This window comes from Patiria miniata, unplaced genomic scaffold (genome assembly GCF_015706575.1).
Source record: "Patiria miniata isolate m_02_andy unplaced genomic scaffold, ASM1570657v1 HiC_scaffold_2, whole genome shotgun sequence".
Classification (NCBI taxonomy): Eukaryota; Metazoa; Echinodermata; class Asteroidea; order Valvatida; family Asterinidae; genus Patiria; species Patiria miniata.
Genome location: NW_024037058.1, coordinates 19454251 through 19478859, shown reverse-complemented (window position 1 = coordinate 19478859; position 24609 = coordinate 19454251). Strand labels below are relative to the sequence as shown.

At 42.5% G+C, this 24609-nt stretch overlaps 1 protein-coding gene across 1 annotated transcript in view; it reads left to right on the top strand.

Moving 5' to 3' along the window:
* Positions 1-24240, top strand: part of LOC119726798 — a 47064-nt gene extending 22824 nt beyond the window's left edge. The window contains exons 14-28 of the mRNA XM_038198656.1: positions 856-1091; positions 2397-2484; positions 3642-3794; positions 5844-6126; positions 7358-7613; positions 8099-8285; positions 9969-10079; positions 10756-10870; positions 12189-12329; positions 13534-13736; positions 14685-14871; positions 15504-15666; positions 18477-18529; positions 19065-19334; positions 21362-24240. Coding sequence (XP_038054584.1) covers positions 856-1091; positions 2397-2484; positions 3642-3794; positions 5844-6126; positions 7358-7613; positions 8099-8285; positions 9969-10079; positions 10756-10870; positions 12189-12329; positions 13534-13736; positions 14685-14871; positions 15504-15666; positions 18477-18529; positions 19065-19334; positions 21362-21465 — 2550 coding nt within the window. The 3' untranslated portion in view covers positions 21466-24240. The remainder of the gene's footprint in view (positions 1-855; positions 1092-2396; positions 2485-3641; positions 3795-5843; positions 6127-7357; positions 7614-8098; positions 8286-9968; positions 10080-10755; positions 10871-12188; positions 12330-13533; positions 13737-14684; positions 14872-15503; positions 15667-18476; positions 18530-19064; positions 19335-21361) is intronic.
* Positions 24241-24609: the final 369 nt, after the last annotated feature.

The following is a 24609-nucleotide window of genomic DNA, read 5'->3' as shown; positions in this document are numbered from 1 at the left end:
CTAGTGTTGTGCATCTAGTCAGGTTGACCAGGCCAAACTGACCTGAAACATTATAGATATACACCGAATCCGAACCGAAACTGATCTGAACTCCCTATTAAACCGACCCGACCCGACCCAAAACAAATTCAAAGTCGACCCGAAACCGAACTGACCTGAAAAACCTGAATTTCTGGCTTGGGCAACTGTGTCCATTTTGACTCTGCAACAAATATTGTACTGTGTGAATTTCCGAACTGTTTGTTTTTTGGGGTTTATTTCAGTTTATATCGGGTTTTTCCAAACCGTACCCGACCTGACCCAAAAATTGCAAACGTAAAACCAAAACCGACCGGACCTGACTGAAATGATGAACAAACCGACCTGACCCGACCTGAAGTTGGGGTCAGCCTGGTTTCAGTTCCGGGTCGGGTTTGCACAACACTAGAATACACTAACTACGAAGTAGTAGTTGGTTCAGAAATTTGCGTGAATTGGATTTGATTTCCTACTTGAGATTTGGGAAATCACCAGTGGTTTATCTATAGGTTTTGGGACCGGGGAAAAACATATTATAAAATGGGGCAGTACGCCCATTTCTCAAAAAAAAGTTCCCCGATTGGGAAAATATTTGTTACCAGTTTGTGATGAAGTAGTTGTAATTCTCAACAACATAAAATATCACAAAATGTTGTCACCCACTAGATACATGTATGACTGCACTCTCAGATTGGACTAGGAAACTTCACTTGACGAGGCATTTATAGATAACTGAATTTTGTAAGATGATAAACACATACCGTACACCAGCCGTCATGTAAAACAGACTCTGTTTTTATGTTAATGCTCCGTATTTCTTTCTTCCTATCCGTAAAGGAACCTGTCCTGCCCAACAACACCCTGGCCACGGCCCCAACCTACTCAACCGAAGTCACTCCTGGATCGGAGACTATTCTCGTGCACACGCTTGTCATAGCAGCTGGCACGTCATCCAAGTACGTGGTGAATTACACCACGACGGTACCCTGGTTACAGGTCACCAACGTCAACCTGACGTCTGTCGGACTGAACCTAGCTTGCACTAAGGAGGGTCTACTCACTCCAGTTTCTGGGTAATTTATCTTCATTATAGTGTTTCTTACTTAACAGTCAGGCTGCATCTAAATGTCTAAATGTGATGCGATCAAGCTAAATTTTTATTTGGAGATTCAGGCTAGGCCAAAATAGGGCCACTTCATCACATCACTCCATCACATCCCTTGGTGTTCCCACTTCCATAATTGTTTTACTAACGATGGTATCCGCATGGGGTTTTTGCAGCAGTAATGCTGAGATTGTGCTCTTTTCAAATGTGTAATAAAATAAAAAAATAAACCAGGGTCGACAAACGACCTATTTAGCTTGGTACTTGGTACTTGGTTGGTTCTTCTCCTAAGGACTTCCACAAGGGAGTATAACGAGGCCAGAAACACTGCGGCAAACCCCTTCTCTTAACAATAAGTGTTACTGGGTTCTTTTACGTGCGTTAGGCCTTATACAACACACGGGACCTCTGGCTTAACGTCCCATCCAAAGGACGAAGCAATAATGGTTAAGTGCCTTGCTTAAGGGCACAAGTGTCCGGGCCCGGGCTCGAACCCACGCCACTGTCGCCTCTGAAACACCAGAGCATGAGTCCAGTGCTCTTAACCGATAGGCCATGACACTCCAGATTTAGCTTTATCGCATCACAAATGTCTAGGTTTTTTTGCACATGCTGACAAAACTCTGACCATCCGTTTTGGACACAACTTATGTTTTCATTTCTACTTCTGATGTGTGCAGATTGTAGAGTAGATCACTTTGAAGCTATCCAAAAAAGTAACTGGCCAAGTTATTGTTAAAAAGCTTTTTGGTTTAAAGATAGTAATAAACTCCCTGTGAAATGTTTCCTTCTGGGATGCTGTCGCAAGAAAGAAGGTCATTTCCAAAGATGAGTCAAGTGACGCAGTTTTGGAAAATTGGGCCAATCCATGAATGGGTGCAAGCAAGCATTGACACAACGTACACGCGTGCGCGGTTCGGTTTTGTTTCGAGTATCAGGCACTGTGGTCCAATGGCTACGGGGCCGGTGTTCGACTCTTGTGCCGCGGTACGTGGGTTGGGACCCTGCATGACAGGGAACATGCATGGTGCTTGTATGTGTTCTTGGGCAACACACTTTACTACAATTGCCTCTCTCAACCCGTATAAATGGGTACCTGTGAAGGTAGAGACCAAATTGCGCTGATCTCGAGCTGCTGCAGATAAAATGGTCTCATTCCTGATGAACAGGGATAATAATTTTAAAGCGTTTTGAAACTTTGTCATTTTCAGTCACACTTTTTGGGCAACTTGAAAAGAAAAATTCTCATTATCATAAAATGTTATACTCTCAGGAGTTCCGATGCTGGAACGTACACCTTAGTGGACCTGGGCTATGTCTGCAATGTTCCTATTGGCAACGAAACGGATGAAAACAGTAAGGTAAGACCAAAATTGTCTTTTGCAATCTACCCTGCTAAGAACATTTTGCATCAAGTCTAGATGATACAGAATGATGCAAAAAAAAAAAGAAAAAAAAAAGGGAAACCCAATTTTGACAGCAATTTTCACCTACTTGTGGAGCATTTTGCACACATTAAATTTAATGGTATTAAAGTACTGATCTTTAAACATAAGAGACGACATTATGATTGCAAATGCATAAAATTGTCTCTGAGATATGGTAGTTTAAAAAATTTCATGTGCCAAACCCGTTTTTCCACGGACGGCTTTATTCCATCCACTTGACTGAGCTTCCGGAATTTGATTTGAAGAAGAAAAAACCCACTACACTAGATGTACACGTGGACAACAATGATTTTGGTGACTTTTTGTATTCAAATTAGCATAATAACACTATTCTTGCGATTTTTTTAAGATTTGCTCACTACGTATGGTTGAAGAGTTAACATTCACTACATTATAAAAAAAAATCAAAAAAATCTAATAAGTTAAGTAAGTAGGTTAAAATTCTTGTCAAAAGTGTCTTTTTTTGTCTTTTTGCACCACACAGTATAATGATAAGAGGATGCATTTCTGGTTGTGAAAACTGCAATGCCAGTGGGTCTCTTCTTTTTTTGTTAAGAACTGTTTTTGTTGTTGGCGTTGAGTCCGTTTTCGTTGAATCCGTTGTGCATCATGAAAATTCTCACAAGTTAGCGACATCCCAGTTTTTTAATTTAAAACGTCCAACAGAGAATTGCTGATCTTTTAACCCAGTGACTGACTGAGGTCCAACTTACACAAGGGGGTAGTTGATCACGCCTCATTTTTTTGAGGGGGTACTTGTAGCTTGTTCTTGCCGTCCCCATATTCTGAGAAAGGGGTCGTACGGCCGGGGGGGGGGGGGGGGGGGTGTTGAGTTTGAGCCTGTGTCCCCAGCCACCCAATAATGACGTCACAGGTTTAACCCAGTAAAGAGAAGTGAAATATTGTGGCTCAAAAGGACATTTGCAGTGGCATGAACTTTAATTTTAGGCTCAAGAGATGTCATCCACATAACACGTGCTGCATGCCACAAATGTGGACCTGGAACTGGCCTGTACGGATCGGTTTAATAACCCTTTAACCGATCGTCGTCTCTGTTGTTTCTTTGATAGCTGGAGATTACGTTGACAGTGAACACCCTGAACACCAGCGACGTGGAGATTGGATTGACCACTCTCGTGGAAGCTCACGTGGAAGTTTCCAATGCACTTGGTGTCACGAAATCCGATAAGGAGGATATAATATTCTACGTCGAATTACCAAAGGTATATGTTCTTTGATTGAATACTAGGGACTGTATCATCATTATAAACGGGTATCTTTCTGGCCTCTGAATGCGTTGTTTGTCTTGCGTTAATTGTGCTTAACTTATGCTGGGTTTGACATATGTCTAGCATCTTGACTAACATGATTTCAGATGGATATTCATTTATGCGCCCAGCGAAATGCATAATGCATTACGTTTCCATAGAGAGTGCCAATGATATAGCTCCCCTGCACTGCTGAGGAAGCATCCATTATTAGAGAGGGGATATCTTTCTCTATAGTTCAGTGTACGTTTCTGTCTTTTTTCAAGAGATTCTCACTTGAACATTGAACTCAATGGTATCATTATAGTAAAATTAGAAAATACAGGGTGAGTAAAAAAAATGAAACCCAAATGTCGGGACTATTGTTTTAGTGAAGTTCTGCATGTAGCACTTTCAAAATCTAGGATATGAAAGCCCAATTCATAAGCTTTCTTTAAGTACAAGAATCATTGAAATCACTCATGTACTTTTCAAGTTATGGAATTTTAAACACAACCACTGTTTTAAAGTTCTGTCCACGAATATCACAAAAAGGTAAGTGTTCTTTCAGCAAAACGAAAACAGATCACGTGTGTGTGAATTGTTTTCGTTTTGCTGAAAGAACGCACACCTTTTTTGTGATCCGTGGACAGAACTTTAAAACGGTGGTTGTGTTTAAAATTTCGTAATTCAAAAGTACATGAGTGATTTGAATGATTCTTGTACTAAAAGAAAGCTTATGAATTGGACTTTAATATCCTAGATTTTGAAAGTGCTACATGCAGAACTTCACTGAAACAATAGTCCTGACATTTGGGTTTTGTTTTGTTTTACTCGCCCTGTATTAAAAATGCCAACTAATTGTTTTTCGAATTAGAAAAAATAAATGACAGAATACCAATCATACGGCTCAGGAAGTAGCTTTTGACCCCTCGAAGGATGGGACTCGCTCATTCTGTATTCCATTCACCAAGCATAGAACACAACGTAAGTGAGTATGCACAAGACGATATGTAACATGAATATTCAGATTCTCCTGAATCTTAACCAATCAGACTGCCCCATCCAATTCTGGTCGCAGTTTGCCGTATGTTGTGTACAAAGCCGAGAACAGGTTATTCAATTTGAAAAAGTCAGTGCAGTGAAACACCGCTATAAGGAACATCGTGGGATCCACAGAAAGTGTTCGTAATAACGATCGTTCGGTATAGCGATTTTGAACCCCCGGTTCCCTCTTTTGACCAATAGTGAACTGGCATTTCTCACATCCCGCGGCCGCACGAGGAGTCGTCACGAAACTTAAGCAATGGTTTTTCCCTTTTATTCCTTGGGGAAATAATAGCCATCTTTCGCTCTTCAAAATTCGAACACGATGTAACTATATGGGTCGTTTGATGTTCGGGAATTAAAAGTGGCCCAAATATTGTTAAATACATGTACAACCGGTAGATGTTTGTTAATCTGTTGACTTTTTTCACCAACGATGTTCGGTACGTTTTGTGCATTAAAACCGAGAGCCAAGGATGATGTTTGGTATAGCCGAATGCTCGGTATAGCGGTGTTCGGTATAGCGACGTTCCACTGTAATTGGAATCGACGCACATGCATATTGGGGCCGAGGCGGATGCACAAAAACTGTCCCCGCATGTAAGTGTTATACCACACACTACACGTATGCCAAAGTTCCCTTTTTTTCCCTAGCAATAAGCAAATAGCTTCATTTTTTGTTGAAACTCAAAATATATTTTCTGTGATAGTTTTAAATTAACTGAATCGCGGTTGATTAAGAAACGGCCCGTTTCTTGTCAATCGCAAAAACTAATGTAACAAATTTTCGGCTAAAAGAACCTGAATTTTTCAAGGCATCCTAAAATATAGACTTAGAATACTTTTGCTTCAAAAGATGTGGTTTAAAAAATAACGTAAAATAATGGAGCAGAATCAATGATGTTATTAAAAAATTAGAGACTCTTACTTTAATACTTCTCATTGACAAAGTTTTGATACTTTTTCTCTTGGGAACAGTCCACTTTCAAACTCTGCTGCCCTGAGTCGGCCTACTTTATGCGCCCCGGTGAAATAGAGCGCTGCAACATCACCATGACGATCCTAGACGCGGCACTTAGCATCGTTATGGAACTGGACACGCCCTTCAACGGCACGGCAACCATGACGCTGAATAACGTGGAGGTCGGCATGGGCGGAATCAACGTACAGTTTAACGTGCCCGAGGTCGTGTTGGAGTCAAAGGGGAACACCTCACAGAATAACATCGCTAAGCTGGATTTCGGGAGGATTGTCAACACAGGTATTAATTGCGTCCGTGCACAATTTGAGCTATAGTCCATCATTTGCAGCTATCCGAAAAGTAACTGGCATAATTATTGTTAAAAAACTTACTTGGTTGAAAGATAGTAAGGGGACTAAACTCCCTGTGAAATTATTCTTTCTGGCAAGCTGTCATTTTGAAGTAATCAACGAAAGAAGGCCTTTCCAATGGTGCTTCTTAAGACGCACATTAGGAAATTTAAATTAGTAGTTTGTTTTGTTATTTGGCGAAGCGCGCGCAAGCATTGGCACGACGCACATGCACGCGCAGTTGCTATAATTCGACAGATCAGTGTGCGACATGACATCGCGTAGCTGCAATCGGCTCAGTGAGTACGTGTCTCGGACGCTGAATTCCGGCCCAATTCAAAACATGATTCAGCAACTTTTTATTTGAAATCAAGATCCTAGAATGCTGTTTTTCTCGGAATGTACAGCTGAAGCTGAGCTGAAACTTCATCAGGTTGGTTGTTCAGCACCCTTATTCAGATTTTGAGTATATGTTTGTTGCTTCAAACGAACAAAATGCACAAATTACAAATGATGGACTATACCTTTAAGCACCCCCTCAACATTAAGAACGGGAGAGTTGGGGAGACCACGAAGACAATATGAGTGTGTGCTCACTCAGAATAAAATAGGTCGTGCATAATTCGCACCATAAAGGCACCTTTCCATATGCACGTTTTGTGGGTCCGCTATGCACCTGTTGAGTGTGCGCTGCATTCATGCAGGCGCGGTTCTACGGGGGGGCTGGGGGGGCTTGAGCCCCCCCAAATTTTGTCTAGACCCCCCCAAAATAAATTCTGTAAAAAAAATTGCATTAGCAAAAAGAAGGATTGTGATGTACATGCAAACGGTCTCCCCCTAAAGAAATAGTCGTGGCAAGGGTGCATTTGTAGTTAATATAGTGTGAACGATTTTAGGATTTTATTGGTGCTCCCCATTAAAAATATGGCATGAGGCCCCCCCCCCCCCCCCCCCCATTGATTTTCGGAGGCCTAAGTGTCTGGAGAAAATAACCGGTCTACGTTTCAGCACGCCTCCCTGAAAAAAATTCTGGTTCCACCCTGCTAGCCCTCATCCCCCAAAAATATTGGTTCTAGAACTGCGCCTGCATTCATGCATTTCATTTTTACGGACACAAAACTCGACTTCATTTTATCGTATACTGTATGTCTCAGATGTTTTTCCAATCTGGCTTTTCTCAGGAGAACACACGGCTGAAGCGGGCGACCTAGTAGACGGCGACAACGACATCATCATCTACATCGACGTGCAGATGTCGGACAGTGACCACAACGTGAACGGTTCCTACCACGCCTTAGAGAGTGGGGTCAGCCTGAGCCAGGGGGCGGTGGTCTGGGTGGCTTACTTCAAACTGGCCGTGATGAGAGACGGCACGGAGAAGCCCTCTCTCAATGTTTCACTCAACCACAACGGATCGACGTCAACGTATTCTGTTGGGTTAGTGTTTGGTTTACTTTTAATAGTCGAGAGGTTTCGCGTGCAAACGGATACGCATATGACGTCATACGCCACTCACTATCCACTAAACGTGCAGACGACACGCATATCTCGCTCGCTACACGTAAGTAAAAAACGGATACGGATAGCTAAACGTAAGTGTAAGCGTATCCGTTCGCTTGCGAAACCTCCCTAATAAGCCAGTTCAGTATCTCAATTGTGTATGCACACAATTATATGGCCGGTCATGGGTCATTTGGGATAATCCCCCCCCCCCCCCACTTAAAAAAGTCGGGGGGAGGGGGGACTTGTCCCCCTGTCCCCCACTGATTGTCGCACATGACGCACGCGTTCAGAACATGCAGTCTTGCATTGGGTGACACGTGCATTCCCACGTGCGCAGTGGTCGCGAGCATTTGCATCAGTCTATTCTGCAGAAAGCTTATTGTACAGACTCCAATTTGAACAGATCCGATTTATTTCAGGGACACGGTCTGGTACCAAGTAGACGTCAGCCACGCCACGGATTCCTATGCCGAGGCAGTCAATGTCAAAGGTCACGTATTCCTGCCACCCTACATTCAGTTTGACGGCATGACGCTCAACTACAATCTGAGCAGCAAGCAGCCGGACGTCATCCCATCAGATGACAACACGGGATTCTACTTCACGGTAAAGAACACGGGGAGAGAATTTGGGTTTATTATTAGACATCTTTCTTTAATAACTACATCACAGCTGTAGTTTTTTTCCAACATGATGCTGTTGGTGTAACTGTTGGTGACCATTGTTAAAGGAAAAATCACAATAAGTCCAGCACCCGATTTCATCAAACTCTTCGTAACTTACGATGCATCGCAGATCTGCGACGCGTCGTATCCCTACGATGCGTCCTGCGATCCATTTCACAAAACACGTCGTAAGTGCGACGCGTCGTAGGTGTATTTATAGCACAACTCGGTGACTGTTTTATGTAATAAGTCAGCATACAGTAAATAGTCGTTTGATATTCAACAAAGAGTTGTTGGATCTCCGCTCAAAATTTGTTAAAACGTAAAACAAAATGGCGGCCGTGCGATGCAATTTTGAAGGAAAACAAGCTCTCAGTGGACTGTAAAGCTACTTCGAAATTTCAACTGCAATATTCCAGTCTAATTCATAAATATTCAATGAATTTTCTATTTACAACTTTACACACATTGCCTCGGTATTATAATCTCATTGATGTAATGTTCATGGCATTAAACTGGCTAAGAAAGGGACCCTTCTTATTTTGCGATGACCACTAGACACGTCGTAACTTGCGACGTGTTTTAAGCTTGTGTCTAGGAACTTATGACGCGTTCAACACATCGAAACTTTCGTGAAATGGAAGATACGACGCGTCGCATGTTACAACGTGATACACGTCGTAACTCGAGTTGCGACGCATCGCAGCGCTTCGTGAAATTGGGTGCAGGCCTCACAGCGAACACTTTAAAATCTATGAAACCCTATATTTCAACTTGAAAGCCTATTGTGTTTTTAGAAGTAACCTATATATTATTCTGTCATACTTTTAACAATTTTTATAACGATTTTAACAATTATGAATTTGACCGACAGTTCGCTGTATTGCTACTACCCTGAGCATCCTGAAAAATTGCACAGTTTTGCTCCCTTAAAACCTATAAATGCCGTATATTTTGGAATTTGGAAAACCTTTAAAAAGTATGTTTTGAATTTCAAAAAAGCTATTAAAAAACACGTATATTTTGATGAAAACGGGCATTGCGAGGCCTGTAACTTACAAAATAGGATTCACTCATTATCTAGAAACAAATATTTGGCGCATTGATTTGAGTCGACCTTTTGGAAAGATATAAGACTAAGTGGGGTGCTGTGGTCCAATGGTTACGGTATTCGACTCGTGTATCGTGGTACATGGGTTTGAATCTTGACCGTGGAAACATGGTGCTTGTGCTCTTGAGCAAGGCACTTTACCATTATTGCTTCGTCCTTCGGATGGGACGTAAAGCCGTAGGTCCCGTGTGTTGTGTAATGCACGTTAAAGAACCCAGTAACACTTATCGCTAAGAGAAGGGGTTTGCCCCGGTGTTTCTGGCAGTGGCTGCAATGTGCGCCGCAGCACCTTGTAAACCATTATAAGGTGCTACATAATGTGTCTCATATTTCTCATAAACTTTATTAACCTTTCTTTAATAATTGACATAATTTCCAGTGCCTTGAGTACCTAATTGTTGGTAGATACATGCGCTATATAAGACTCCATTATTAATATTATTATTATTACTAATGTTGCCTTTCTCCACATGTAGAGACAAAAACTTTCTTTCCTTTCCTTTCTGCAACCAGGTACCCAGGATGTTCTTCACGGACCGCATTGCATTGACCATCGAGACCACCATTAAACCAAACTACCGCTACAAGTTGACCAAGAACTGGAAGGGAACCACACCCATCGAGGTAAACATGACAGGTTAACAGGTTGACTTGGTGGTTCCAATACTGTCTGGTCTAAGACAGTGATTTTTATTGCGGTACTGGTAGGGGGTTATATTGCGCTTGCGTCGGGCGTTGCGTACGGACGATCGGAACGGACACGCAATGTATACGTACAAATGAAAAGGGACATGCGCTACCTATATAAAGTCAATGTTTTGTGTCCGTAAAAATGAAACACGTACACAAGTATAAATTTGAGTCTTCGTCTAATTCTGTTGGTATTTCCCTGACGTCCAGTTCTCAATGAAATATCCTTTCTCCAAAAGAGGTTTGGGAGTTACGTGGCGCATCTTGGGATTTCAAGAAATATCCATTTTGCTTCATACATGGGCATTTCACTGTTCCGAAAAAGACTTCGGAAAAGGATTCTTTAAAATCTAAATTGCAGGTGTTATTTTTGTTTTTATTGGCTGTTCATCATCTTAACTGATAACGTAATTATTTTTGAATAAATACTAATTGCATTATTAATGTTGATGAAACGGAACAGTGTTAACTTTGGTCAATATTCCTTTATATGAAATAATCTCTCAAAATCAAACTTTGCTTAAAAAGGGAGATAGATAGGTTTGCTCAATTTTTAGAAAGATAGCAGCAGTGTTTTATTGGAAGTTGCTCATGTCTTTCATTACTCTAGGTTATATATTACATGACGGTCTATGATCCAAACTATTACGTTGACGGCCAGTACTTCAACGAGCCTATGGACTATACGACTTTTGACTTCACTGTGCCCTACCCAGATATACCAGGTAAGAAAGTCTTGCCATTAAGTACATAGCTTTTGAAATTGTGTAATGAGTGTCATATTGGGGGAGACCATCGGATGAAGAGGCATTCAAACACATCGCCGATGACGCTCACGCACAAACACTTGGGCTTGTTGCACATTCAGAATAAAGTAAGTCGTGCGTACTTAGCGCTGTATGCGCGCGAACCAGTACGAACGTATAAACACTGCCTTATGGGGCACCGGAACAATGGTAGGTACCCCACAAGGAATGCCCACCGACTTGCGGGGTACCGTTTTGGTACCCCACATGTTTTTCACGAAATAGATATATAGACTTTACTCAAAAACTAGGAATTTCCAAGGTGGGTTGATCCGTCGCAAATGGAAGAGTTTTAGAAAAGGGATATTAAGTCCGAATTTCAGCCCAGGAAATTAATTCTGGTTAAAATAAGAGCATTTTGAAATTAGTGTGCGACATTGCAAAATTTTAGTACACGAGAACAAAGAAAGTACCCCACTTGTACGTGTGAGCTTGTCTTACATATGCAGTGTGGACTTCCGAACAAAACACGTCCACATAATGTAGGTAAAACAGGTTTAGAGGCATTTTGGGGTTAGGTTTATCTGTAGCAGAATGAAGAGAAACACTAAAGGGAATCATAGAAAAAAAATTGGGTTGAAAGAGTTTTCACAGTTTGAGAAAAATGAGTTTTTCCACTGGTGTTCCTTAACAACACGAAAAGAAAGGAAAGTCCACACTACGTATGTGAAACAAACGTGTGCGTGTAAGCGTGGGTGTGTGCACGTGGTGTGTCCCGGATCTTTTCATGGGGCTCCCAAAAGTGGTAAAAAAGTGCCCTCCCTTGTTGGTGCATGGAGCCCATAGTGCCGTGGAAGGTTTCTGACGTGAAGGCACCTCAAAGGTGTTATTAAGGGAGGTTTGAGTTGCTGATTACCGAAATGAGTATGAGTGTTTTAGAGACAAAGTGGGAACATTGAACATTCAGGATCTTCTTTTCTCACTTCCCCCTCTATGCCAATTGTTTTGTTCAGTCCTTTCTTACAACTATCATTCTGTGGGGTTTTCCTCCCATCTAGCTGTACATTGTTTTCTTCTCAATCCAGCAATGAGACTTGAGGGACAACTGTTCCAATTAAAGCACTTAGAATAAGACAGAAATAAAAAAAGAGAACTTCACCATGCAACAGTATTTTGCCAAAATATATCCAATTTATGCTAGTTTGGTCATCTTTTCTTTCTTGAAGTTTGTTTTTGTGTGAAGAATGTCAACTTGATTTAACTTCTGTTTTGCCTGGTTTGAATGTTATTCCCAAAGGCCAAACTTTGTTACCTACATGTGACAGCCCAACAGCCTTGGGAATGGAGGTTGGAAGCATACAAGACTGCCAGATCACTGCTTCATTTGCACCAGACCCAACTAATGCTGCAGGACATAATGCAAGGCTAAATGGACCTGGTAGGTTGGGTTGGGTCGGGTCGGGTTGGGTTAGGCTGGGTTAGGTGCTTGGGATGGGATTGGTTGGGTTTGGGTTGGGCTGGGTTGAGGTTGTGTTGGGTTAGGTGGTTGGGTTGAGATGGGCTGGGCTGGGTTGGGTTATGTAAGGCTGGTTGGGTTGAGTCAGGCTGTGCTTGGTTGGGTTGTGTTGGTTTGGATGCGTTGGGTTGGGTGGGGTTTGTCTGGGTTGGACTTGGTTTTGTTTTGTTGGATTGGGTAGGGCTGGTTGGGTTGGGTTGGGTAGGGTTGGGTTGGGCTGGGCTGGCTTGGGTTGGGTAGGGTAGGATTGGGATGGGTTGGGTAGGGTTGGGTTGGGTTGGCTGGTTGGGTTGGGTCAGGTGGTTTGGGCTGGGTTGAGGTTGTGTTGAGTTAGGTGGTTGGGATGGGCTGGGTTGGGTTGGGTTGAGTAAGGCTGGTTGGGTTGAGTCAGGCTGTGCTTGGTTGGGTTGGGTGGGGTTTGTCCGGGTTGGACTTGGTTTGGTTTTGTTGGGTTGGGTAGGGCTGGTTGGGTTGGGTTGGGCTGGGCTGAGCTGAGTTGGGTTGGGTAGGGTTGGATTGGGCTGGGCTGGCTTGGGTTGGGTAGGGTAGGATTGGGATGGGTTGGGTTGGGTTGGGTTGGCTGGTTGGGTTGGGTCGGGTGGTTTGGGCTGGGTTGAGGTTGTGTTGGGTTAGGTGGTTGGGTTGGGATGGGCTGGGTTGGGTTGGGTTGGTTTGATTAAGGCTGGTTGGGTTGAGACAGGCTGTGCTTGGTTGGGTTGGTTTGGATGCGGTGGGTTGGGTGGGGTTTGTCTGGGTTGGACTTGGTTTGATTTTGTTGGGTTGGGTAGGGCTGGTTGGGTTGGGTTGGGCTGGGCTGAGTTGGGCTGAGTTGGGTTGGGTTGGGTTGGGTTGGGTTGGGTTGGGTTAGGATGGGTTGGGTAGGGTTGGGTCGGGTCGGGGTTGGGGTGGTTTGAGTTGGGTTGGGCTGGTTGGGTTGTGTTTGGTGTGGTTAAGTTGGCTTGGGATATGGGTTGGGTTGAATTGGGGCTTGAGTTAAGTATAAATCTAGCGCTGAATCTATAAACCGCAGTCATGTTTACTTGAGTTCTACAACTTAAAATATTTTTAGAATTTTGCTACGTTGAATGTTAAGAAATGGATGAATCTGACTTGAATGCAATTACAGCTTGGAAGACCCAAGCCCGAGCTGGTCCATTCCTCTACGATCGTTGGATAAAGATTGACCTGGGAAAGAGGGCGTTTGTCACTGGTATCCAGACCCAAGGAGGAAGCAGTGCGAATGCCGATGGGGACCTGGGAGAATTTGAGATCCTGTACAGCCTGGATGATACGCTGTATAAGGCCGCAACTCCATCAGATAATAAAGTGGTAATTCTTTAACTGTGTAAAACTTTGTAAAATTTGATTAGATCAATAGAAGCTTGAACTTCAAGAGCTAACCGCGCTAGCAGAGAAGTTCTGTGCTAATCGGTAAGCACAGACTCCTTTAGTTATGAGATATACGCATGCACAGAAGCAAAACTTCCTCACTAACACCTGAAATTTTCTGCTACACTAAGCAGGGATTTTTCGGTAACGGTAAGCAGAGTCAGGAAATTGGGCCCCAACTTTCAACATTGACAAAAAAAATTCACATTTAAAATTTGAATCTGAACAATAAGTTTGTATCTGTAGTGTTTTTTCCCATTTATTTTCCGGATTTTTGTTGGAATCAATTTGTCACACAGTTTTCATTTCTTGATTTCTTTGGGTTAGGCCAAAAAAAAAGTCTTTGGTTTCTGGTACGGAGCTTGCACCAAAAGTGGTGCGGCAACGTGGCTTTTTTTTTTTAAACTTGTTTTTTCTTCAAATTTCGGCTGATAACTGCAAATGGTGCCCGACTAAATTTAGTGCAAAACATATGGGAGCCAAGAGAGGCCACATAAAGCTAATACTCGATCGTAACCCAATTTAAAAACACGTTAAAATTGTGCAGCAGCAGGATTTCAGTCAAACAAGTGAGTTTGGCAGTTTTGAAACATCATCTTACATTGAAGTTTTTTTTTTATTTTGCCGACGCGCATGGCTACAGTGACGCACGCAAACCAGAAACCGGAGCCTTTTTTCGGGGGGGCCATACCTAAAACATATTGAAATCAGACAAAAAGTCCAAAGACTACTGATTTACAAGGGCATAAATGAGGCAATGAAAAAAATTGAAGAAATATAAGAGATTACCAAAAAAATATTCCATTAATTGTGGTCTAATAAAAGAGAGGACCGTATAACTATTAAACACAGAGAGCAAACAAAATGAACACTTGAATTCTTTTCTAGTTTGACCACCAAAAAGACGCCCCGGCCGACCACGACACAATAGTGACCCACACCCTTCTCATACCAGTAGAGGCTCGCTACGTCATCGTCAACCTGACTGCATACGACTACACGTCCCGGGCCAAGTGGTACAATGCACTCCGGCTGGAGATATTTGGATGTGAGATCCCGGGCACCACAGCGACAGGTAAGAGACTACCGGGCCCGATTGCAGAGAGCAGACATGCCAGTTCTCAGGCTGTGGGCTCCGTGCGCCAACAAGAGAGGGCACTGTTTTACCGCTTCAAAGAGCCCCTCGGACGGGACACTCCGTATTAGCGTAATGGTTTCCGAGCATCCGCTCCGTTCACGGGTACCCCCTCACCGGCAAAGAAAGTACAGTTGGGGGTGACCGACTGACGCCATCTTGCCTGACTGCAATTTTGTCGCAACACGTGGCCGTACCACTGCGTGTACGTAGTACAAATCCCCTGGTGTACGTGCTTCACACACAAGCTAAATGTCCCGCCCATGGGACATCGTTGCTAGGTAAAAGGGCGCCCTCTTTCGTTGGTCCATTTTCTCTAAATGTGCGCAAAGCCATAGTGTCTTTGCGTGAGCGTCAGGGGTGGTCAGCATTCATTCAAATGTCTCTCCAAGTTGTCTTTCCAACTCCAGAATAGTTTCTCTTTTCCTGCCGCCCAGGAAAAGAGAAACTCCTTTAGTTCCTCCTGGGTCAAATCCTTAGATTATGGCATAACTGAAAACTGTTGCCATATTCCACCCTACAAAGCCTTGAATCCTATTACAGCTTTAAAAAACACCCCTTTTGTTCGACAGATACCTGTCCGACGTCTGCAACCCCTCTGAACACTCAGCCCTATCAGCGAGGCTTCTTGGCTGACATATCTACCAACACTCTCTTCGTGTGCGATACCATCCCCCACGGTAAGAGTGGGGTTCGCAAGGAGATCCAGGCATCAGTCTATGCATTCCTCTGGAAGTAAGTAGTCAGCTTGAGGTTTTTGTAATTCCCAGAAGGCCAGCCTAGTGTCTGCTTTGTACTTATCTCACTGACTGACTGACTGACTCCCCGACTGACTGTCACTTGTGAGTCGGGCAGTGCTGTTGTATAGGATCATCCTGTAACGCCAATGAATGGGCTAAATCCACAGACATATGAACACATAGACCGTCAGGTCCTATATGAAACTACACGCGCATTTCGTGATTTCGCGCGCCAGACTAAAATCCAAACTATGGGCAAATTCAGCTCTCGGTATAGGGATTTGACACACACCAAAACTGTTCCATTAAAACAATTAGTATGAAGTTACTTTTCGATTGTAAAAAAAATCCCTTGTGTTCTTAATATGATTTAGGTAGATTAAAAAAACAATAGCATGTACAACTTTTTTCTAACGGATTGTGAGCAAAACAGCCTTTTTAACTCAGAAACTTATGTTCTGTATGTAAATGTATGTACTGTACTAAGCACGTATCTGCATTGAACGCGTGTCGCGTGATTCATACCTGCCAATATTGAAAAGTCAGAAAGAGGAACAGGGTGCCTACGCATCACACATGGTGAGCGGCGCAGGCGCGCGCTAATGGGTTGGGTCCAGGGGCAATCATACTAAGTACATGTACATGTACATGTGCCTAGTATTAGTAAAATGTTACATGATATCCAGAAGCAGACCCAACAGACACTAATCTTATTTAGTGGATAATTTTCTGAATTTTCCAGCCGGTTTTTGCTGATCAAAATTTTACAATTTAAGAATAAATGACTGCTGACTTACATGCTTCACAGTTTAATCACATGTAGATATTCAGTCACAGTAATACATTTTACATGTACACTGTACAAGCAGTGACAAGTACAATTTTATTTGGAAAAGTTCGTACATCATTGTACGGTGTGCATAGGCCTGTTACAATACACGTTTTTAAATTTTTCACGATATTCCTCTCGGAATTTTTGACTCCATCGCTGCTTTTTCTCCTTCAGTGTATCATCCTCCTGGTCCATGTTGCAGTTGAAATGCTCATACAAAAACGTTGACAAAAAAGTGTGACTCAGCACGGTCAAAATATCAACGAAAAACCACCGAAGACTATGAAGAAACGTGTGTGGAAAACAAACATGGTATCAATAATGTCAATACGTCCACCGCGCCGTGCCTGGCGCGGCCCGCGCTTAATTCAGTAAGCACGCAAGAGAGGCAGTACACCAGACGGATGACGTAGCGGGTCTCAGTATTGGCTGCGGCTAGGTTCTGGCTGATCGCACAAGCCTGTGTGCGCGAACGGCTGCAGCCGCAGCCAATTCGGACATGGCCTGTTCGATGACGTTTGAGTCTGGTTTACGTCCCTTTCGTCGTACATAAGAGCGAGGCAGATTTTATACCATTATGGTAGCGGCAATAGCGCCCTCAATACAATAAAACATTTTTCTCGGAAAAGTGTGCGACGGCGGAAAATCGCAACTCGGAAAATCGGGACGTTCCGATTTTCGGGCACTTTTTATCTCCAAAATCGGAACAGTTCCGCCTAAATCGGAACAGTTGGCAGGTATGTGTGATTACGCGCGCTGTCAACAAGCATTTTGCCCATACTTTTCAAATCACGGTTTTAAATGCACGACTGACGGTCTATGCGTTTATATGGCTGTGGCTAAATCCGGCCCATTGTGCAGACCAGATGCAATGAAAAGACTTCCAGTGAATAGCCGTTCTGAATCGACTGGATAGAACTTTGTGTGCTCTGGGACCGGCTTTACTACATGAGTTTTCAGAAATTTCCTTACATACTACAAAAGTAAGGCATTAGTGGGGTGCTGTGGTCCAATGGTTACGGTGTTCGACACGTGTGCCGTGGTACATGGGTTCGAATCCTGACCGTAGGAACTTGGTGGTTTTGCTCTTTAGCAAGGCACTTTACCATTATTGCTTCGTCCTTCGGATGGGACGTAAAGCAGCAGGTCCCGTGTGTTGTGTAATGCACGTTAAAGAACCCAGTAACACTTATCGCTAACAGAAGGGGTTTGCCCCGGTGTTTCTGGCAGTGGCTGCAATATGCGCCGCACCACCTTGTAAACCCTTATAAGGTGCTACATAATGGGTCTCATATTTCTCATAAACTTTATTTACCTTTCTTTAATAATACACATTTCTCCAGCGCCTTGAGTACCTAATGGTTGGTAGATACGTGCACTATCTAAGACTCCGATATTATTATAATTATTATTATTATTCTGGCAAAATGAGACAAAACAGGGCAGAGGTTGAAATGAGGGTTTGCGGGTATTAGAAAAGAGACTAAAAATTCTCCTTACAGTACTTGTATGTTGCACCTCAATCAGACATTCTGTTGACAAGTTTATTATTGAAACTTCATATTTATCGACAGGTCGAAAAAGTAAAAGGCCTTTAACGGTTTTGAAGTTGAGAAAATGAAATTTTTGTGTGTGCATTTTTTTTTTACACTTTTCCGTCTCCTTTGCCAGAACTCACATTTTGTCAATTTTTTAGGCCACATTGTAACCTACAATTCTGGCCAAATCTCGCTGGGTCCGCAACCCCCCGGCCCCAGCTCAGTGTTGTCTCTCATTGCGCGGTGTGGGCTCCATCAGCTGGAGAGAACAACATTGACCGGGGGAGCGGGGGAGTGGGTGATCGTGGCAGGCTCAGGAAGTGTCCCAACCATTTTGGCCGGGATTGTAGCTTGTTCATAGAAGATAAAGTGTTTCAAAAGGCATTTCTGATGTTGCACCGAGTTGATCGATCTGGTTTTTTTTGTGTTTGGCAGAAAACCAGACATGCATTGCTTCATGATGATATATGCTGAAAAGCAGTGGACCGGTAAGTTATAAAATGGCTTGGCCATGATGTTGATGCTGGAAGCTTGGAAGCTTTACTCTATCAATGCAAGACGTTATTGTTAGACAATGATATCAGTGATCAGACTCAGCAAATGATGGACTGTAGCTTTAAGCGTCGTCCACACAACAGACCAATCTATGATGTTCTAACCAATCACAGTGGTTATTAAAGTCTGACATGCATGCACAAAAGTCCGAAATGTATGTACGTGCTCTACATAAACCCCAAGGACCGTTAACAAAGGGAGAACAACAGATCCTTTCAGTCCTAGGACGTTGGGTCTTTTGTTGGAAACGGTCCTCTGTAGTAAGTTTGTGTGCCTGGTCTATGGGAGAGTATTATATTACAGGGACATATAGAAACACAAAGCATTGTCCTTGAGAGTATAGTAAAACATGACTGTGTGCGCATGCGTGCATATGACACGTGCAAGCAAGACACGTGTCGTTGCCCACGTTCGCAGTGGATCTGTCCATTGGGTTCAAGATGTAACCATTCATTCTATCTTGCCCAGGTCTGGATCCCCGACTGCGCAACATCGTCGGCTTCTTGCCCAGCACTGGCAAGCTGTACGGCATCATGGACAATTCTCCCGACTCCTACGCCGCCAGTGACAAACCCTTCACCAGCTGGTATCTGATTGAGAAGAGCAACTACGACGTCGCGGCCGCAAGCGATGGCTTCGTTAGCAGCATTGCGGTGCCGTTCGTGTCCAATTCAGGGTTTAGTTATTCCAATCCTGACAATTTTGCCAGCTCTGTGTACGCTATCGGTGACTGGAAAGGTATGTAATAATACACAAATAATGATTGTTTGAGTGCAATGGTAAGAATAATGTCACGGGGTGACAGATTCGCCAAGTGGAATGGAACATTCCATCTGTCACCAAATTAAATTAATGAATGGGAGGTTTGCGGTAACACCATGTGAATGATATCTCTTTGTGAGTTGTGTGGTTCTGAAAAGAAGCAGTTGGCTTAACTCGACCTTTGGAACAGTATGCTCTGGTTGTCATCAGGAGACTGATGACAGGAGACTGATGACTTTTGACGGGATGTCTCCTGATGACAAACAGAGCATTCTGTTCAAAACGTCGACTTAAACCAACTGGTTCTTCTCAAAACCACGCAACTCACAAAGACATATCATTCACATGGTGTTACCGCAAACCTCTCATGCATGGATCATGTCCACCATGTACACCCTTAAGTCGGGAATCCTTATCTTTAGGACACCTCTATACTTTATGAGTTTTGTTCAAAACTGACTTTTGCAGATGATTGTCCAGTACCAAAGTGACCTTTGCAGGCTAAAGCAGTTCTTTTTTCTTTAGATAAACTCATGTTAAAATTGTTAGTTGTAATTTTGAAAGCACTTTCAAAGAAAATGTGACTTTCCTACCTTTTTTTGCAGTTTGCCATCTTAGTTTTTGAGTCTGTTTCCTGTTTGTCGTCGTCATCTTTACCCCCTAATTTCCCCCATGAATGATTAAATCAAAGCCCTGCCCTCTTTCCGCAAAATTAAACCTGCTGATATTCAAGAAGTTGTCATTGTCAACTGTTCAAATGTGTCAAGAAATATCAGAATGGCACTTTTGAGTGTCATTTAGTCAGCTTTTTGGGAGCGAGTCTTTTAACCTTATAATAGGAATGGGGTCCCAAAGGTAAGGATAAAAAGTCTCATTTAACCAAATGAAATTATTCTTTCCATTGCACGAATGTGAAACATTCATTATTTGTTTGATAGAATGCTTGAATAAATACTCATCACCTGATTGGTAACTTGTCAAATGGTACTATGAATGTACGGAATCGGAGCCATCACAACCAATAGTGTAATGGAAGTTATATTAACCCCTTAAGCAGGACATTCCTCCACACATAGAGCAAGTGGCCCGCATGACTGCACAGCCTTTGTGTGGTAGCGGGACTGCACAAAAGCAGCAGCTGTGGAACTACCCACTAGCCGTGTGCCACGGCATACCACAGTTGGCAACTGCATTCCAATCAGGATTAGCGGCCGCGGCCATGACCGCTTCCCGTGCGCATGGGGTTAACTGTGGAATAGAACTTTTTTTGCTGTGTGGTCGTGCTGTGCGTTGGGATGAATAATTCAATGACACGTGAGCAACAACCCACCAATCAGATGGCGGGGATTTGTTCAGGTGATGTGTCATAGTTTCTAACCTGTGACAAATGTGATAATAAGAGTGTGCAAGTTGACCTCCTTAACCTGCGAGATTTGACGGGATTAAAGCACACCCGGGAACCATGTATGGGCTCCGTGCACCAACGAAAGAAGGCGCCCTTTTACCTAGCAACGACGTCCCATGGGTGGGACATTTCGCTGGTTGTCGGACACCGTTCCTTGTGTGTGGACGCACGTACACCAGGGGATTTGTACTATGTACACGCAGTGGCCGGCAAATGAATTGCAGTCAGGCAAGATGACGTCGGTCGATCACCCCCAACTGTATTTTCTTTGCCGGTGAGGGGGCACTTGTGAACGGAGCGGATAGGACCTATTTTTTTTACATTTCTTCTGTGTCCTGACTACGCTTATTAAATCAAGGGCAATAAATGGGTTCCGTGACAAACAGAGAGGATATTGTGAATTGATGACTATCATAAAATTAAAAATGTTTACCCCAACTTCCGTTCAATTGATCACGCAGTATAAATTGATCAGCATATCAGGTTACTGGGACCATTACACTGGCTACAGCCAGCCGGTCGTGAAATACTTGCCTGGGGCTACTGCTCTTTTGGAAAGTAGGTTATATGTCCAATTTTTCTTTGACTTTCTTTACAGCAACCATGAGTGGAATCTACAAAGGTTCTGAGAAGGTCATGGATTGGAACGAATGCTGCCAGCCGACCTGCTCGGCTAACGGTGGCCCGGACAACTGCTCCTAAATATGGACAGCTAAAGGGTGAAGTCAGTTGCTTACGATTTTCTATTAAAAATCACGAAATGCACTTTCGTCATTCGCTATATTGCGCACGTTCAATTTACATTCATACAATTAGAGCACGGGAATTATAAATGTGCCTTTTTAAAATCATTGAAATGTTAACAAAAAATAAAGCTATGTGTTCAAGATTAGTTCTTGATACTATTTTTTTCTCTAAAAAGTAACTGCGATATGTATAGAAAATGTTGCACATTTTGAATGTGTTTCTGTGTTATTCACAGTGTTGTGCCTTATTGTAAATAGTCACCGACAAATTAGTGCGGAGAAATACTTTATTTTAAGAATTATATCAAGTTGATGTATAAATTTATAAATGTAACTAAACACCATTAGTTCTGCTGTATTTTGAGAAACCAAGTCTGCTTTGTATTGCACTTTGTTGATCGGAACGCAGTAAAAATAAATAAATTGTAATGCTTATATAGCGCTTTCCATCGTATCAACAATCTCAAAGCGCTTTACAATTATTCCCCCGTTCATCAGGCCACGAGACCACGCGACAGCTGATATCAGTGCACAATCAGTCCTCGACTCTCACAGGTACCCATTCATACTCCTGGGTGGAGAGAGGCAATTGTAGTTTAGTGTCTTGCCCAAGGGCACAAACACCATGTTCCTGGCAGGGTTCGAACCCATGTACCACTGTACATGAGTCAAACACCGTAACCACTTGGCCATGGCATTCTACAGTAGTAAACAAGGGAGCATGTTCCTGGCAGGGTTCGAACCCATGCACCACTGTACATGAGTCAAACATCGTAACCACTAGGCCAAGGCATTCTACAGTAGTAAACAAGGGACCATGTTCCTGGCAGGGTTCGAACCCACGTACCATCGTACGTGAGTCAAACACAGTAACCACTTGGCCATGGCATTCTACAGTAGTAAACAAAGGACTTTTTTGTTCTAGAAGTGATAATTTGCAAGATGCAAAGACAAAAATGGGGTTAAAATAAAAGGAAGCGAGACAAAACATTTTATTTTTGAAAGTATTAACGATTGGAATTTATTACTACAAATGTGTAAAATTTGATATACAGTTATATGCATGTACAGAGAATTCCAAAAGCATGTTAACGCATTGTACAAATCAGTAGAACGTCAACGTTTTCGTCAGAAAAGTGTAAAAAGTTTGAGAAATATTTTTAATTACACTATGCCAAAACAAGATGGTAAATTTCTCTTACTGTATGCAAAATACCAGAAATGGATTGTACAACTTTTAATATTATCTGTAAAACTTTAGTATAATTAATGATTACTTAATCATCTAGCTTCATAGTTTCTATGTTTATATGCAATATTATAGTTATTCCACGTTATGTGTACTTTTTCCTCACTGCAGTGAATGAGATTATATTTGAACCAAAATCACCCTTTTCTCTCAATTGACCACACATTTGAGCACGGTTCTGAGATGGGACTCTGATTGTTCACTTGCCCTAAAATTATTTAACACTGTTGCAATTTTTTTTATATGAGAGAAATATGACTGGAGGATCATTTAAATTTAAAAAAAAATCCACCATGCTTGCAAAGGCAACTTGTACAACAAAGCGAGCTCGCTAGCCTTTTAAGGAGAGAGTCCCATGAGCAATAACGTTACAATCCTTGATCAGTGCTATGCAACTGAGCAAGATAATTAAGCAAGATACATCTATTTGGCCTACAAAAACATTTTTTCAGCAACTTAGGGATAAATATATACAAGTAGAACCAAGCTAAATATTGACACACGTAGTGCAGCTTCCTAAGATGGAATTTTGCATCGGGGTGATGTTAATCAATATTAGCTTTTTGCCCTTCACCAACGTTTAAACACTGTATACTCAGTGTGTTACCTCCCGAGTGAAAGTTGGAAAAAATCACTCGGGTGGGACTCAAACCCACGACCTCCTGCTTTCTAGTGCAGATGTCTTATCAACTGAGCTACTTTTTAGTGCAGACGTCTCGACCACCGAGCTTGCAGGATCAGTTGGCCAGTTCGAATCTGATGTACATGTACCGTAACAGCGGGTACAGCAATTAAACTATTCATACGATAGAATTTGCAACCAATTCTTATTTAAATGCATAGTGCAACTTCGTTCCCATAGTATAAGATCAATGCATTTTCAAAAATCTTGCACATTAGGAAGTCTGGTGCCTGGCTGTGCTTTCAATCAGTGCTTGTTTTTTGTATGCGGCGTCTGGGGTACAACACAATCAATTTGTCGCGGTGTGAAATCCGAAAACACAATTTTCTTCATATATATGTAAAATGTTACAATCTTATCCAGCCAATATGCAGTATCGCATTACATATTATTACAAGCAAAATGGAAAAGGGGAGTTGTTTTTGAGGAAGTTTTGAAGTAATAATTCACATTGAATGATAAAATACGTAAAACACATTGGAAATAAAGTACGCGATATAAATCCATGACTTGCTATTGCTGTATCCAATCAGGAAACAGGATGCAAGTTTCTGAACCAGGGGTTGAAAAAGTAGCCCTGGGGTCGAGGTTGTACTTAGTGCCAATATTTTAAAAGAAAAAAAATTAAGATTAGGGATGTTTATGTGCAGAGTTTTGTTTTTCCGAAATGCTAATAATTTTGGTCAAATTTTGTAAATCTTTAAATGCACTGTCTTAGTCTGTGTAACATCAGAAGTTATGCCTAGAGGCAAAGAAAGGAGTAAAAATCATTAAACTTTTTGAGCGTATTCTACACCTAAGCCACCTGGTTTCTGAGCTCTGTCTATTCTTATTGCATTTTGCTACATTCTGTGTACTTTCTATAGATACATTGCGATGCAGCCATATTTGAGGTGCATGCAGGGATACATGAGTAGACATGTGAGGCATTACGAGACAAAACTGGGCATAGCCTTGGTCAAGGCGCTAGTTGTTATTCATCCGGCCGTAGCGCGGTAAAAACGATATTTTCGCTAGCGCTGTGCATGCAGTCATTATGTCTATGCATGCAGTGCATTAAAAATACATCGCGAACAGCGACCTCACGCGGCCACTATGTTTATGCAAATCAGTTGGACCCAATCTAGCGCCTTGGTTCAATCGTCCATGTGAGGTTTGGGGGGTGGTGC